The sequence below is a fragment of the Thunnus albacares genome, chromosome 5 (genome assembly GCF_914725855.1).
Source record: "Thunnus albacares chromosome 5, fThuAlb1.1, whole genome shotgun sequence".
Lineage (NCBI taxonomy): Eukaryota > Metazoa > Chordata > Actinopteri > Scombriformes > Scombridae > Thunnus > Thunnus albacares.
In genome coordinates this window covers 20,940,195-20,958,337 of record NC_058110.1, presented here as the reverse complement: position 1 = coordinate 20,958,337, position 18,143 = coordinate 20,940,195, and the positions used below count along the sequence as shown (strand labels likewise).

The window sequence follows — 18,143 nt, the reverse complement described above, 5'->3', positions numbered from 1 at the left end:
AGCAGTCAGAAATAGTGACTGATATAAAGATTTGTAACTGTAAAAAGAGCTGAAAGAAAAGAAATCTTAGTCGTCATGGTGGTCATTCTCACTCTGTCGGGGGGATGGTACTCTGATGTATCGCAAGATTTGCTCACAGAAGCGAGATCCAACATGGCGACACCCTGTCACTAGCAACAAACTATTGTAAACTCCACAAAACTTCTTTCTAAGTAACTACTACATAACATCCGATCAGGAAACACATACATACCAACTACTGCCATAAACACAGATCAGATCAATATCATAGAGGAAGAAATAACAGACCTAGAAGCCTTCCTCGATCAATATTTCCACACAACACAGCTCCAACAACCCAAACAAACGGAAGAAAATGGACTCATCCACTGATACAGATGATCTGGGAACTACAGAAATTGAGGTCAGTATCCTCTCAGCATTAACAGAAAATTAGAGTTCCTCATTCCACTACACAAAGAAATAAAAGATTCACACTCCAGTCTAGAATTTGCCCAAAGAAATATCACAACACTACTGAAATCAAACCAGGAATTGCAGTCCTCTGTCAAATCACTCAACAAACAAATGCAAACGGTCACTGAAGAAAACAAATAACTGAAAGAGACAATTTTGAACATACAAACCTTCATCATGTGAGACAATCTCATCTTCTCAGGCATCCCTGAAAAAACACAGGACAAACCAGAATCTCTTATCAAAGACTTTATGACAACTCATCTCAAAATACTGCCAGACATTGTCAAAGATGAAAGCTTTTCACAGAGTTCACTGTCTTGGCACACAAACAGAGAACCCGACCCATAGTTGCCAAATTTGAACACTTTCAACAAAAGACAAAAACAAAGTAAAAGAACTGATGGGCACAATTTTCGACTAAATGATTAATACCCATGAGAAATAAATGAGACAAAAAGTACTGTAGCCCACCCTAAAGGAGAACAGAAAAAACAACAAACACGTGATCCTTGTGGTTGACAAACTGTATAATCATGGACAGTTATTTCACAACTCCAAAGCAATATCATGGCTCTTCTGAACAGACTTGAACATAGTACATTACTGTGACAGCTAAATAATTCCTACTGATATCCCTGCCTCCCTGAGCAGCATACTGCTAATGCATTCGCTAATGACCCCGCTAGCTCTTTCCATTTTTTCTTTCTCATTTTTCTTCTCACCTCATCGTAGCTTTATGTGTGTTAACTTTCATTTGTATATGTTCTATGTATGATCATGAAGGGTTCATGTTGACAACTGCAGATCTCTCTCTCACTCACTCAGGCATTTTCTACAATATTTACAATATTTCCAACCTAAACAATTTCAGATATTTTCTTCAACATACAATAGTTAACAGAGAGGCGTCTCAATCTTAACAAAAAAAAAAAACCCTTCATTCATAACACATCTGTTATCGATCCAGAGGGAAGATATATCATCATCAATGAATCTATAAATAACACAAAATTCACATTTGCTAATATCTATGGACCAAATAATGATGACCCACGTTTTTTCCCAGTGGAATGAATCAACACACATTATAATTGCTGGAGACTTTAATACTGTTATAAACCCTACGGTTGACTGCTCAAACACCTCTAATAAAACATTATGGGATGGGCACTATTACGTCCATAACCTACATTAATTATGGCTGTTGTAGTTTTTTTTAGCCGTGTTCAGTAGTGCAGCAAATCGATAACCAGCTACGCGTAGAGGCAATGCATAGCTATGACATTGGGAAATTAAACCATCCTGATAAAATGAATAGAATAAAATGAATTTTATGTAACGGATAATGATTTACACACAGTTACATACAACACAGTCACTGCGTTCTTTTTTCCTAATGATGGACAGTTGACTTCATGAACAAAAATAATACATTTTAGTGTTGAGTTTTGACTCCAACGTGTTTTACTGTTTGTTGACACTGAATGTAATGTACTGGAGGCCACACCCACTGTGGCCACGTGACCACACCCACCATCAACTCCCCGTCATCTGGTCACCCTACCTTACATACACACACACACACACACACACAGGAACACACACACTCATGCATCTAGCATTAAGCCAGAATTTTATTTATTTTTTTTATTTATTTATTTATTGTTCATGCTGTTGTTTTGTTTGGGTTATTGGGTTACTACTGATTCTGTTGCTTCCACCATTTGTACTGTCCCGTGTCATATATGGGTTTTATTTTGTTGTTGTCTTTGTTAATCACTCATCTTACACAAAATTTCAAAAAAAAATCTTAGTCGTCAACAGTTTCTTGCCTTACTGCTTTTTGTGGATAGGAAATTCTAGTTGTACCACATCTTGTCTGCAGGCAATAGCAGACAGTTTCAGTAATGGTGCCAAATAAGCTCAATAAATATTTTGAGACACGCCATCCATCTTTAGCAGACAAAGACATCCTATTAAAAATACTTGACGGACTGTATACAGGTTGTAGGTTGGGTTTTTTTTTTTTTGGTACTTGCACAACTAAAAGGTTCCAAATGTGAATTCAGAACTACCACCCTTAGTAATAAATATACACTACATTTTTCTCTAACAAGAAAACTTTCTCGTCACAATGATAACGTTTTTTTCATAATAGTAGGTGCTTGTATTGTGACAAGCACATCCCATGGGCTTTCAGAAACCCATCTAGAATGAGAATCCAATATCAGACACAGAGTTGACAATTTTCTTGTCCATCCCATCTAGGATGCTTAGTGAGAGCTTAATTTCATTATGTGTTAGCCCTAAAAGAAAATAAGACTAAATCAATTCATTCAAACATTCACATGCATCCATTTCAGCAGCAGCAACATTGCAGTTCTTTTGAGATACACATACAGTCAAATAATTCTAACACCTTTCTTGTTATAATGAGTATTTATTGCCATTATAACAAGAAAATGCACATGTATTCAGCTGAATAAAACACAATCACTAAGCAGCTTTATTTATACAGCACCTCTCAAACACATAAGCAATTCAAAGTGCTTTACAGAAGGCAAAGACATGTATTAGAACGACATTCAAAACCCAAGCATGAAACACTTTTCTGCTTTGATTTACAGCACATGTTGACTCATTCATGAAATATTCACTCTCACCCAGCAGAGATAATGGTGTCAAAGTCTACAGTTGACATTCAGGTGCCAAGTACACTTGAGTTAGCCATACAATCAAAATTCTTTTTCAAAGCATTAAATAGCAACCATGCACACAGGTTAAAGTGATGTCAAGGAGAAAGAGTTTTTATTATAATCCAGTGGAGTTTAAGGGAAGCTGTTTAGCAGTTTACAGATCAATCATCATAGAAAAGAAAAACAGAGATAAATACAGCCTATGTCAAGGATAACTCAAATCAAATACCTTAAATATCTCAAATGCTTCTTGGATGCATTTACACTTAGCCTTTTGGAGATCGGATAGCTAACTGATCTGCCCAAGACATATTAAGTGTCCACTAAGACATTACAGGGTGTTCATCAAATGCAAGGTGGCTACAGGTCCTTAAAAAGTAGTCTTAACCCTCCTGTTGTCTTCCCATCGACCATGCAACTTTTGTCCTACCGGGTCAATTTTGACTTGGGAGGAGAAAAGTCCACACATGCTATAAATTTTAATAAAACACCCAAAATTCAATGAATTACTTTTACTTGCAAAGTATGTGGTATGGAACCATCCATGTGATTTTCAAGCAATTAGATGAAAAAAATCCATATCTCTGATGAAAATATTTCAACACGGGTCAAATTTGACCTGAGGACAACAGGAGGCTTAAGTTCTGATTGGGAAGATGTTAAATATTTCTCCGGGTTAGGATTCCTTCGGTTTTCATCATTCAGGAGATTTTTACTGGGAGTCAAATTATGCGCAGAGGTCTCCTTTTCTCCAAAACAAACGGACCCAGTGATTAAACCAGTAAAAACACTGAATGAAACAGTTTGACGTTAAAAATCAGTAAATTTATGACAGCTTCTGGCGGAGGACCACAATGCTGGTGCACACAGAAGGGGGAGATGAGGCCGTTGATAGGTAACCAAATGAAACGGACCGTTACCTTGATTAAAATTACTGATTTTTCTGGGTTTGAACATTGTTGGAAACATTTGGAATAATGCAAGTACACAACTCAACAAAATATATAAGATAGGTCTAATCGTTTTTAGACATTTTAATATGGAAAAGTTACATATTAGGCCTTTAACTCAACCGGTTATTGTCATTTCCCTAACTTATAATTTCGAACTGACGATATATGTATTTACTCAGAAGAGTATGCCTATGTTTTCACATTTGATGTTTGTTTTTATTGCAAAATTGGCCTAAAATTTAATTAAACAATGGCATTAAAAAGTCTTAACTTGCTGCGACATGTAGACACCCTGAAAATGAGTTCACAAAATTTTCATGGAGATGAGTCTGTTGTCATGCACAGTCAGTTTCATCATGTTTAATTTATAAGTAAACACAGCCAAGAAGTCCAATAAGTGCTACCGTATAGACAAAATCAAAGCAGCTACTGAGCTTGCATATCAATATTTCCAACTCCATGACAACTGAGCAAACTCCATCTGCTGATGAAGACCTTGTGATATGGTTAAAATCCCTGGAAAGGCTAAGTGGACCTTGAGTTGTAATTATTTTGTGAAGCTATTTCCAAGTTCAATAATGAACTTGCTTAAATGCTTAAAATGCAGCATGGTTACTCGGGCAGTGTCTGAAATCATTCCCTATTCACGACAGCACTATATTTACCTTCTATCTTTTATTTGAGTCTGTACCGTAAATAATTCCACAATTAATCAAAAAAAGTAGTGTCGCATGTACACTACTTTCTGCCAACAGAAGATGTAAAAATTACTGTTGTGTGTGTTATGATTAGTGAGTCTCCAAAATCTCAATTTGCTGCTCATTATTGAGTAAACTACTGAGTGTCTATTTTATAGGGAGTAGTGAATGAGTGAACAAGGGAGTGATTTCAGACATAGCCTCAGTCGTGAGTCAGAGTTGTTGCCTGGCAGCAGGAAGGACCTGTGTTTGAACCTCACTCTGTGTGGGGTTTCCATGGTCTCCTCCTGGTTGTGTGGGTTTGCTCACGATTTCTCCCACATTGCAAAGATCCACAAGTTAGAAGACTCTGATAAAATGCCAATAAAAGGGACTAGAAAAATTATAGAATTCTCTTAAGTCACAATTTAAAGCAAAGCCTGGTTATTCTAGGTGGAATGTTAATTAGTTGCATTTGCAAATAAGTAACGGATAATCAACGAGTAAGTGTGCGTTAAGCGGTTTTAAGACACTTCGCAGAGGCAAAGTGCCTTAAAACCGTGTAACGCACACCTACAAGTTGATTATCTTGCTTATACCACGGTCATTTGCCAACAATATAAAATAAAAGCATTCGCAAATTTTTTTCTGAAAAGAAAGAAAAGCTATGCACTCAAAATCGAAAGGTCATGAAGCAAGAGCTTACAGTTGTCATGACAACGTGCCACACTATGTTCGCTTCACATAAGGTGTCATTAAGCATAACCGCAGATTATGTCTCCAAATCAGTGTTCTTTTTTTTTTTTTCTTTTTGGTAGAGAAAGTCTCTCAGTATATTAACTGCCCCTTTTGTTGCCTTTTTTGTATCATTTTAAGCTCTTCAGACGTCAGTCCATTTTTTGCTTGGTTTCTTTCTTCTCCATTTCTTTTTCTTGGCTGCATCCCATTCTTCAGAACTTCATAACGAGTAAGCTTTGACAGCTGTGCTCTTTAATGTTGCTATGGTTACAGGTTGGGTAGCGGATGAATTTAGAACTGTGATTAAACTGCGTGTGCAATAAATAGTTTTAACGCAAACCTGCTGGCCAATCCGAAAAGAGTATTCACTCAGACCATGGTATAAGCTGAAATAAAGTGGCCTGGCAACCAGCACAGTGATAGTATCAAGGAAACACGAGACAACTAGCAGAACTCCAAAGAGGCCATAGCAAATGTGCCCAAAATGCAAATGCTGTGGTTCAAAAGACTGTAAAATCATCCCAAAAATCATGACAACTACTGTCGTATCTACCATACAATATAAAGGAAGTTGAATGTTGTTTCTCTTTCATTAAGTGTTCACATCATGTTGTAGATAACATATCAAGTACGGGCATAGATTTGAGTATGGACGGTAGGCACATGTCCCTTCCAATATCAAGGTGGGGGATGGGGGATATTCAACCTGATGAATTGGCAACCCTCAACTTCAAGCTGTGTGTTACACATTGTTGACTAGCAGCAGCCCGACAGCAGCAGTAGTAGTGGAGTCAGAGAGGTCGAGAATCTAAACCCACTATTTGCGCTTTTCCAGATAACATATTCGTATTCAGGCACACACTTAGTGAGCACATGTGCCTATGAAAGAGAAGAGTGATACAGATCAAATACACATACACTATTATTTTAGCCATCTGAAAAAAATGTCCCTCCAATTTTAAAACCAAACCTACACTCTTGATATCAAGTTACCTACAAACATTCATACCTACCCTGTACTGTAGATAAGAATGTTTTTAGACTTCATGTTGATTATCTGCGACATCCAGTGAAGATTTTAGAGTTATCATGCAAATAAATTCTGATGTTAGTCAAGTGCATTAAGGGGTCAGCTAATTATTGACTAATTACTATTAGATTAATGTAATGCCCTCTCTAATACTGAGATTTAGCACTCTCTCATTCTGCAAGTCTTAGTCCCACTCATTTTTAATCCGATGGCCTCTGGGAGCCATAGTTACCAAGTTCATTATCTGACAGCAAACGGAACTATAAGGAGCTGACAAAAAATCTCTGCACAGAAGTGAAATACTGCATGACTCTAAAGTAAAATAAGTCTTAAGATTTCAGGAGTGGAAAAAGTAAGGTGATTTCATTTGTGCAATACATACTGTAACCTTTTATTTATTATTATTATTATACTGTAACTTTCTCTATATTGATTAAACAGGCAGCAGATTACACATATTATTATGGCCACGTTGCAACTGTAGTAAAAAACTGTGACATTTCATTTATCAGATAGTTTCACTAAACATTGAGTCATCCATCTTTCAGTCCTTGTGCAGTTCTTTCAGTGTGCATTGGTATGACTGCCAACTCTTCAAGCAGCAAATTTCTAATGAGGATAATTCATCTTTTAGCCACTGAGCCCAATGAGGATTTATTTATATGATTGCCCGTGTTTAAGCCAAATCTCCTGAGCAGCACAGACGGTTGAGTTGGGGTCTATATCTTTTTTTAAATATATTGTTACAATGCAAATTATTAAACCTTTCATTTCATGCTTTCATCCCAGTAACTATAAGTTTCTACATCAATTTTGCAGGAGGTTAATTCAATTCAGAATGATTTTTATCCCAAGACTCATCAGTCACTCCTAATTTGCTCATTAAACTATCATTACATATTTTTTTGTCTTTCTGTGAAAATGTGATAACTTGTCACAGCACCACTGAGCCACAATTCATAATATTGAATCATAATTAATTTAGATACATCTCACATGCAATTCTTATGAATTGGAAGTAATTGACAGAAACCGTATATAATTTAATTTCATACAGATTCACTTGTCCGTAATCTATAAATGGATGCACAGTTGTACTTCGCAGTACAGATTCTGCACTCCAGGAATCTGGATCCTGTTGTGCACAATCCAGGGATGTTCCCATTTATATGCTTGACACACTCGCACTCGCCCATACACACCACAGGGGTACATAGAACAGAGCCAATCTGACACATATTGTATCAATACTGTGTCAATGGGATGCCTAATACACAAGATAAAAGATGCCCTAACAAAGTATGATTGCTATAATAGGGAAACAGAAGAAAGGAAGGTAGATTTTGTCAAGCAAGAACTAGTAACATGTAGCAGAGAGCATAAGAAATGTGGTGTTGGCAGCCTAAATGAGTTATAAACACAGCTGGAGATTGTGTAGATCTGATGGACAGTGAGTATCCCATAGGTCTCACAACTGAACTAATTAATTTGTCAACATTCAACTTCACATGGGCTTTCAAAAATTGGTGCACTGATTAGCAGCTTCCGAATCGAATTAGAGGTCTATTCCAGACTTCAGTAGATTTAACGATTGCTGCTAATAGACACAGTATAATTGAAGTCAAGACTGTGTTTTTAAAGAGCTCCCCTTGTCTGTTTTCCAGAGGAACACAGTCTATAACACAGATTGTAAAACCCCAGAGACGACAAGCCTCACAAATAAAACTGTTTGAAATGCAAATATGCACAAATAATTATGCCTTTATGAGACCAGAAGGAACCTTGAACAAATGTACGCTGCTTACCGACACACTGTTTAGCCATGCTGCCCCTCTGTTTCTAAACTAGCTTATGCACTCTAGTAGACAGCTCCGCTATCAACCACACCCGAAACCACACCTACTGTAGACAATATTTGTAGAGCTGCAGCAACAGTAGTTTCAGACCAACTTGTGCCACCTATTAGCAAGAAAACTAACACCATCAGCAGGAAGTTAGACCTGATACAGACATGCTGATAGGTCATCAACAGGCAAGGAAAATAATAGTCACAGCAGCAGCTGCCACTGCCTGCAGGTACTATAAGTGTTAAAATTGCAGCTGCTATTACTTTCTTTTCCTGTAGAACAGGACATCAAAATGTCTACAACCATGTGTAAAGGCCTAAATTGCCACTGCTACTACTTTCTTTACGTCTATAAGTGGAGCTTATTGTCTTGTGAATAAGAGGTCTGACAATGACCAAATATGTTTCCCTCTGCAGAGTGGGTTTGTGGAGAAGTTTCAAGCCATGTTCCATGGACGTGCTTTGCAAAAAGCATGACAAAAGAAATGTGTAGCATAGGAACTGTGTTTATATAATTACAGCAAAAATGTCAGAGGATTGGGTTTCTGAGGGACAGAGATCAAAAACTATGATAACATTTATGGGCTGCCGAACACAAGGTTCAGTTTCCACATGTAGAGTTATTATGGAGAGATTAACCCATTAAATTCAACATGGGCTACTCTGTATCAGTTGTCAAGGGACAATAATCTGAGGTTTATTTGGATTGGATGTGTGTGTAAATTTTGTGACTCACTGAAATCAGAATTAGAAATGCTTACTTTTTTCAAATATGAAATTCTGTAGTTTTGACACAGCTTTGAAAACATGTTAAAAAAAACACTGACTATGTAAAAAGAAATATATCCAGCTGGGATTATTATTTAGAGCATGGAGTCAAATTTCTTCATAGAACTGATGATATGTAAAATTATTTCTACAGAGATTTCTGTTCCACATTCATCACATTCAGTCTGAATATCACAACCACAAAATGAGAAGAAAAAAACAAGATCTGCAGAGAGTTTAAATCTTTACATCTACCCACCTCACTTCCTCGCTAATCAGTCTTAAATTTTAGATTTAATTTTAATGGGTATAGGACAGGTGTGTCTGCACAGGTAGAAATGCTATTCATGTTAATACTGATCTCTTGCTTGTTTAAAATCATTCTTACAACACTTTTTCATAGATTATGTCAGGCTGGCCTCATTGTTACAGCTCACGTCACTGGATATCTGCCATATTCCTGCTGAAATGTCCTTGGGCAAGGCATTATAGAACATGCCAGGTGCAACTGATACACTGAACACATACAGTGGTGGCAGAAGAGATGGAGCATTTGGAAGGCTTCTTTCTTTCTCTCTTTTATTAGTGGTTTGCCATAGCTGCAGTACCTTCCTCATGTGGGTTTTGTTGGTCTGATTGGATCCCTGCTGACACACAAAATAACCCCTACTTGTTGATCTCAAAGAAGAGCATGGATTTAGTGCTTCCCATTTGGTTTAATCTACAGCCACTGATGACTGCTGATGAACTTGTGAACATTGGATCGAAGTCAATCAAACTAAAGACTCGAGGTGGATGAGTCAAACACGTTCTCTCACCTCTTCCTACTCATCCCCCCACGGTTCTCTTAATAAGAGGGTCTAATGAAAAGAAAAAGATGGGGTGTGAATAGCAGAGAATGAGGAGGAGAGCTGGGGAATATCTTTACAGTTAAAGATAACTGACAACAGAATCAATGTGGGATATCTGTATTGATGTTAAGTGGTACTGGCTGTGAGAATTTAGGCCTTTCAGGCAACACTGACCTTAAATAGATCTCAATCACAATCTCTCACGATATATGGCAGTATATGATATGACAGCATTTCCATTTAATACTGATTCATGGACTGACTGGTTTCTTTTTGTTCGATAGGAACCAAATATATCACTAAAACCTTAATATAGCTAAGATCAAGTGCACTGTAAAAAAATAAGCTATCAAATGTTTCTCCATTCACCTACACAATCTGACACATCTTCAAAGATTTAAAATTAGGGATGGACCGGTTGGTATCAGGCCTGGTTCATCCAGATTTAAAGTTTGGGAAAAAGAGAGCGGTTGTCGGTATCGGTATGGCACTGAAGGAGGACTGTGGATTTTGTCCCCCAATACTTGGATGTGCATTTGGAAAGGATCTCTTGATGGCCAGTATGAACAGGAGGAATTATTTGAATAATGTTCAATGTTAATTTGGACACCAGAATATTGTTTTAGGACGGACATGAAAAATTGTGAACCCATCCTTAAATCGGTATCAGGGGAGAAAACACCGGATTGCTGCATCCCATTTAAAATGTGAGAGAACATGTTTGACAGCTTTTGTTAGAAATTGAGCTCAGCTCTGCATGTCAAAAGTGCTCAGGTTGAATCCTTCATGTGCCACTCAGATAGCTGGAGAGTTTGATCGGTGAAAGGATGCTGCACATCAGATAAAAGCCATCTGTAATGGCTAACCAGCCTCCTTCCTTAGCACCACACAGTTCAGTGTCTGCCACAGGGCTTAATCACCAACCCCCACCCTCAGTTTGAACTGTAAGAGGGGCTGACATCCAGCTGAAGAGGCTGTGTGGTGCCGCAGATAAGGTTCCCTGTGTTCTCCTCCACACTGATTCCACAGTGAAGAAGCAATCGTCTAAATCAATTACAGTCAACAGTTAGAGGGCTAATTCAGTGTTTCCTGTAGATCTCCTTATTCACACTGTGGCACATGAGTAATGAGAGGCGAGTGATCCACCACTAATCATGCTAATCGTAAACACTAATGCATCATTAATACAGCTACTTAGCTTCTGATACAAATAAAATACCAAAACTATCACAAAAATCAACTTTAGATTTGTTTATGTCACAATGTCATGGAGTAAAAGGTTTAGTGGAGTCAATTGTTACAGCTACAGCTGTGTAGCTTTTCAAATGGTTTTTCTCATATACTTTGGCCTCTAAGCAAACATGCTGCGCAGCTACTCTCCTTACACACAGAATAATATTTATATTTGGGTCTCTGGCTTTATGAACATTGCTACCTTCACATGTGCATTCATGTGGGCCATGTGCTCGCTTATCCTAATATACCTGAGGTCAAAATACACACACTAAATGCTTTAATACCATAAATAATATCACATGATATTATTTGCAGAATATATATAATTTTCCTTGTCAAATCTACTAGTCCGTCTTAACGGAAACTCATTTTAAGTTGTTCATCTCTTATTGGATGATATTTCTTTACTTCCTCCTCCTTCTGTCTTCCTCTCTCTCCTCCTCACTCATTGCCTGTTTTCAGCATCCGGTAACCAGACTCAATATGCTTCAGTAGCATATTGTTGCTATGCTGTTGTTTCTATATCCTTCCTCTATGTCCTCATCTGTCAGTAATCACTCCCCCAATTCTCCTTCCTCTGTCTCTGCCCTATTACGCTTCTCCTCAGGTAACAAGTTTTCTTACTGCCATGCCTGTCTGCTGGTTGCCGGGGTCTGGTGCTACGCTGGAGTGTTTGCTGTAGGTCCCCTGTCAGGTTGGGGAGAATACGGGGCTGAGCCTTACGGCACAGCATGCTGCATCAACTGGCATGCACCCAGCCAAAACTCCGCAGCTATGAGCTACATCATCTGCCTCTTCTTCTGCTGCTACATTGTGCCCTGCACTGTCATCTTCCTGTCCTACACATTCATCCTGCTGACTGTCCGGGGCTCCCGCCAGGCTGTGCAGCAGCACATGTCCCCACAGAACAAGATCACCAATGCACATGCACTTATTATTAAGGTAAATGCGCTGGCTCAGTTTACAAGGTTACTTTGACCACATATTATTTACTGTGTTTACATGATGAATGTTTTTTGGATGTTGTGCTTCTTTTCAGCTTTCTGTGGCAGTTTGCATCGGTTTCCTGACAGCATGGAGTCCATATGCTATTGTGTCCATGTGGGCAGCGTTTGGTAACCCAGCAACTGTTCCCCCCATGGCTTTTGCTCTGGCAGCTATGTTTGCCAAGTCCTCCACCCTTTACAACCCTATTGTCTATCTGGTCTTCAAGCCCAACTTCCGCAAGTTCCTCTGTCGGGATGTGGCCCAGTGCAAAAGGACACTCTGTGGATGTATGTGTCAACGCAGCTCCACACAGAAGGGAACTTGCAGGCAACCTCACCACAAAGAAGACTGCAACTCTACAAGATTGTCAAATGGGCTACCGGAGAATCACGGTACCTGCAGACACTGTCCATGCCCTGAAGCAGTTGCTGGCACCAGAGAAAACTTTACAGACTATAGCCCCCAGCAGACTGCCAGGATACTTAAAGGATCACACCATAGTGAGGTGGCTGTCAGTCAGCTCTCCAACGAGTTGCAGAGCGACTTCCTCTAAATTCAAACTCAGCCAGACAGTGTCAAAGTGAGCAAACGAAGTGGAAAAGAGAAGAAGATGGCAAGATAGAAGGTTGAAAGACATTAACTGCAAGTCAGGGAAAAGGGAAAACGTAATAAAAAACTAAAAGATTAATGAAGGAAAATAATGTTGGAATTGTGAAGGTCAAAGTTTAAAGACTAAGAACTTGCCTCATGCCTCAAATATGTGATACTGCCAAAATATACATGACCACAAAGTTAAAAGCCGATACAGGAGGATAAGTGAGTCACCAACCAACATGCAACCACAGATGTGCGCACTGATATTTCATCAGGTCAAATTAACATGCATCAATAACTATCTGATCACTTTGATTGATCAACATTAAGCAAATAAGACTGAGAATCCATGAAGTCATGATGTAAATCAAGCTGGACTTAGAGGGATTACAATTGTTGTAACATTGTTACAAATGTCAAAATGAACATGGAGGTCCCACATTTTACCCATGGGGTGTTGTATTGATCTCTCTGCAGAGAGGAGTTGCCAATGTCAATTTTGTCTAATCAGCTGAGTCCAGGACAGGAGGCATGGCTGAATTATACTGTAAAAGGAGAAGATTTTGGGTAATCAATCTAAATCTATAACACTTAGTAAGCTCTATTCTCTCTCATAGTACTCTATATAGAGACCTCAAGATACTAATGTACAAGATAGGATCCGTCGGTACAAAATGTACCATTTCTAAAGGGCATCATATGAAATACGCTACAAATTTCAAATTATACCAAACATATATTGCAATGTGACAGATAATATCTAAATATCAACATTTTTGAGAAACGAGTGCTTTGCTTTTCTGGCATGAAATACAGACAAAAATACACAATGAATACAATAATCAGAGTGATTAACGGATCATAATAAACGGTTATTCTAATTTTTATTCCAATAGCAATCAAATGTTTATTCAGAATAGGAAGACTGTGGTTAAATTGTTGTTTTTGGCTATGATTTAAAATCTGTAAGTGTTCATAAAACAGAGAGCTGGCTCTTCTAAGCATGGTGGACAAGGTTGATAATCTAAAGAGGGAGTTGTGTTCACATGTTGCCATCTTTCATTTCCAGAAGGCTGATCAGGTGCAATCAGGTAGCTATTTCATCATCAAACTGAGCCCTGCAGCAGTGGGAGGTCTTTTTTATAACATGGGTTATTTTGATAGTTCTGGTAATAGTTTCTGTTGGTTATGATAACTCACCAAAGTAATTGCTGAAATCTGGAAGCACTGTGACAGATTACTACAACAAAGTCACACAGAGCAAGAGACAACAATCAAGCAGATTGTAAACAAGTCAATATCTTAGCCAGATTGTTTTAAACCGCTTTATTTTAAACCAAAAGTGCATCAATAATGTTGATAATAACTCCTTAACTGCACAGAAAAAGGTCAAAGTTGCCAGGAAGTTGGTCTGTAAACTGGGATGGATGTTTACAACAATTTAGAGCTGCAACAATTAGTCAATTATTCAATTAGTCGATTGACAGAAAATTATTCGGTAACTATTTTGATAATCGAATAATCGTTGAAGGAATTATTCAAGCAAAAATGCGAAACATTGGCTGGTACAAGGCTGTCAAATTTAGAATTTGTTGCTTTTTCATAAGGTTGCTTACATTACTGTAAATTTAACATTTTGGTGTTTTGGACAAAATAAGTCACCTAAAACTCCAGGATGTGTGATGGTCATTTTTCACAATTTTCTGGTGTCTTATTCACCAAATGATAAATTGATTATCGTGAAAAAAATCTGCAGGTTAATCAATAATAAAAGTAATCGTTAGTTGCAGCCCTACAGCAGTTTGAGAAAGAATTTGCCTTCATCTTCTCTTCCAAATTAGTTTTGCTCACCTGGGAATTTATTTAAAACCAGTAAAAAGTCAAACCTGCATCTTTTATTGGTTTACTTTTTAACAATGTTGCCGTGTTCTCAGATCTCAGCAATTAACTTGATGAGTACAATGTTATTATTACCATTCCTACAAAAATAAGACCCAAATTGCAAAGCAGAAATATCCTTTAGAGTGCTCCTATTACCTGAAGCCTGTGTGTGTATGTGTATGTGTGTGTGTGTGTGTGTGTGTGTGTGTGTGTGTGTGTGTGTGTGTGTGTGTGTGTGTGTGTGTGTGGTTGTGTGTGTAAGACAAAGAAATATCTTGTGGTTTATTTATACTGTATGTATGTGTTTTTTTCTAATGTGCCTCTGTGAGCATGTGCTTTCATGGGCAGAAGTATGAAGTGTGCTTGTGTATCACCAAATGTTCTGGGATCTGTCGCACAAACAAAAAACAAATGCTGAAATGGGCATATTAAACATGTTCCTTAAGCCATTACAACAAAGGAAGATAAATTAACCTTATGTCTATGCATGGATATAGGCCACTTGCCTTTAGCACCCCTCTTGCCTCTTGGAAAAGAGAGGGCCTGTTGTTCAGTAAAAGGACTTGTAACATGAGAGACACAAGGCCAACATAAAAAAATGCCCAGCAAGCATAGTTGAGCTCAACCGCAGTGTTTGTCCAACAAGCGGTTTTGTACTGTTCCTCTGGCAGCATAGGTCATCAAATGGTGGTACAAAAAGACCTGCCGTGGACAAGATTAATTAGATCTGCTTGAGCACATGTTGTGGTTGATTGGCATGACTTTCATGCCATGACATGAATCCTTTCTTTATCATGATGACAGGACAGATTGCAGTTCTGTGTAGTTTCCACAGAATACATGAGTATAGAACCACTTCCATTTATATTCTCCCACTCAGTTTGTCATTAATAATTTGCTTTAAGTCATGCAAAACAAACAGTTCAGCACATGATGTATTTTGCTGCTGGCTGCACTCCCTGAACTACTGCTCTGACATTAGTAGTGATTGCTTCTTGAATAAATTTACACTAAACCTCCACTGCCATTTGAACTAATACCCCTTTTGGACTTTTCACATTGCGCTTAGCTCTGGTCTTACAGCTCTTTTAGCTGTGGGCTTAGACCATGTTCAGACAGACATTAGCACTGCATGAAAAAATGCAGCACCACAATACCCATTTCAGTAGGACCACTGCATTGACGCAGAGGGCTCTAGCAAAAAAAAAAAACACAGTATCATCTGGCAAAAATATTTGAACCTGGCTCGATTTTTCCATCGTGCTTCCCACGGCACCCTATATTTGTCAAATCAAATGCGTGTAAGTGCAAATTCCTGGTAGATTGCTTTGTAACCTGGTTGGGTTATTTGTACTGTTTACCTCTCGAACAACACAACAAAAGATAAAATGATTGCCTCCCTGATAACTTTCCAAAATCTCATAGTATTATAAAACACTGTGCAGTGCTTTGGTGTCTAATAGGCCTTCAACCTTTTCGGTCTATTATGTAGTCAAACTGGTCTACCTTGATTGTATTTTATTGTCTCATTGGTACCATAAACAACACACCACCACCAACACAGCCCCTTGCACTTTTATAATGCAGTGCTGTTTTTCCTTTGAACGTCCAGTCACAGTTGTTTCACAATTCGATTGTGGGATATCTACTGCAAACATTTGGCACAGACCCCAATCTGGAGCATACTCATTCCCAACTTTTCATGGTTATTCCAAAAAACAGATATGATCATTAGAGTGATTCAAGGTTAGCATAAAAGCAGTGGGACATCTGATGTCAAATCAAATCACACACGTCATATGCTGCAAGCGTTCTGATAACATTAACCCAGAACTGTGATGTTCAAGTGTGAATCTTCAACCTTGGGCTTACTGTGAGGTGAGTTTAAGGAAGCCTCAGGCTTTTTGTTATGTTAATTTCAGCCCAGGGCTGACATATGAACATGTGAAAGCCTTACTGCTGTAAAAACACTCAATGTTTGCAAAGACAAACAGGCCTTTTCACTATACTATACTGTTGATTCTTATTGGGGGGGGGGGAGAACATAATGTCATGTTCATATTTTTTCTGTTATGTAACTTACAACTATTCATGTGGATGTACAGGGTAGCAGCTCATTACTGTTTCTTGCTCTGTAACTTACAGAGTGAACACTTAGGTGATAAGTAGCCCAGTAACTGTGCATGGTGCAATTGTTTTCCTGAAAAAACGACATGATTGTACTCTGATTACTCCTCTGATGTGTGAAGGATGTTGCTGGTTTCATGTTGGCTATAACATTTAGGAGAAAAGCAATGTCAAAGCTGAAGGATCAGTGAAATGCAAGAGGAATTTTCTGCATGTCGTGCTGGAACCAAAGGTTACAGTCACCTTACACTCACTGTTGAAGCCAAATTGTTGTTTTGGACACTGTTATTTTTCTACCAATATGCAGGTTACCATTAAAGGACCATACATATCAAAGACTTGGCTTCCAGTCCAGCGCTGGATGGGCTTTGCTGAGCCCACACTCTTGGGCAAAAATGGACATACAAACCAGGAAACATAACTGTGAAAATTTGATTCTGACTCTTTTCTATTCTGTTCTACTCAAGGAACAAATACTGCAAGTATCTAGGTGTATATACTGTATCACTAGCCATTCCCACCTCAGTCATCTTCACTTGCTTTACCCATTAAAACTATGTGCATATACTGTATATAACAGATGTCAGGGATTTCATGTAGACATTGGTTTGCATGTATGTAGATAATATGTGTATGTACAGATGCCAATGTTAATTAATATATTATCATGAATATCAGCCTAAATGTGTAAATACAGGATGGTGAAACCCCTTGCAGTGTCTTGAAATGGGGGTGAAGGATTTTATGTTATTTCAGCTGCTACTGGTGGCTTTACTTTGAAGGTGTTTCCATAAATGTTTTGTATTATATGGTTTTAGTGCAAAACAGCTTCCAGGTTTGTGGCTTCTCTCAGTGCAGCTGGAATCCATTTTCCTTTAGCCCTCTTAATAGCTTTTTGAGAGAAGGATAGACTTAACTGAACTTAAATATTCTACTTGCAAATCACTAAAATTACACAGCCATAATACGGTCTGGCTATTATTAAGCTCACTTTCCCACCATTGTGTTGTTGGTTTCCTAAGAGACACACTCATCCAAGTGGGAGATTGAGTCCATTATGATGTTACTGTGTATACAGCTTCTATGAAGGTGATTGTTTTTACCTCCCAGTTAATCATGGAATGTATTCATGGCTCTCAGTTTATGATTGAATATACTGCGGATGAATTTGAATTGGAGATATATTACATTTAATATTAAGGAATCCAAGTAGTGCAGAAGTGTTTAATGTGATTACAGCCACTTGGATGAACAGTTTACTGCAAGCGAGCTTAATTAC

The 18,143-nt window shown here is 38.2% G+C and overlaps 1 protein-coding gene across 1 annotated transcript in view; it reads left to right on the top strand.

Annotated features, from left to right (window-relative positions):
- Positions 1–12,855, top strand: part of opn7b (opsin 7, group member b) — a 66,922-nt gene extending 54,067 nt beyond the window's left edge. Inside the window, exons 5-6 of the mRNA XM_044350361.1 lie at positions 11,883–12,217; positions 12,315–12,855. Of these exons, the coding sequence (XP_044206296.1) occupies positions 11,883–12,217; positions 12,315–12,815 (836 nt within the window). The 3' untranslated portion in view covers positions 12,816–12,855. The remainder of the gene's footprint in view (positions 1–11,882; positions 12,218–12,314) is intronic.
- The last annotated feature ends 5,288 nt before the right edge of the window (positions 12,856–18,143 follow it).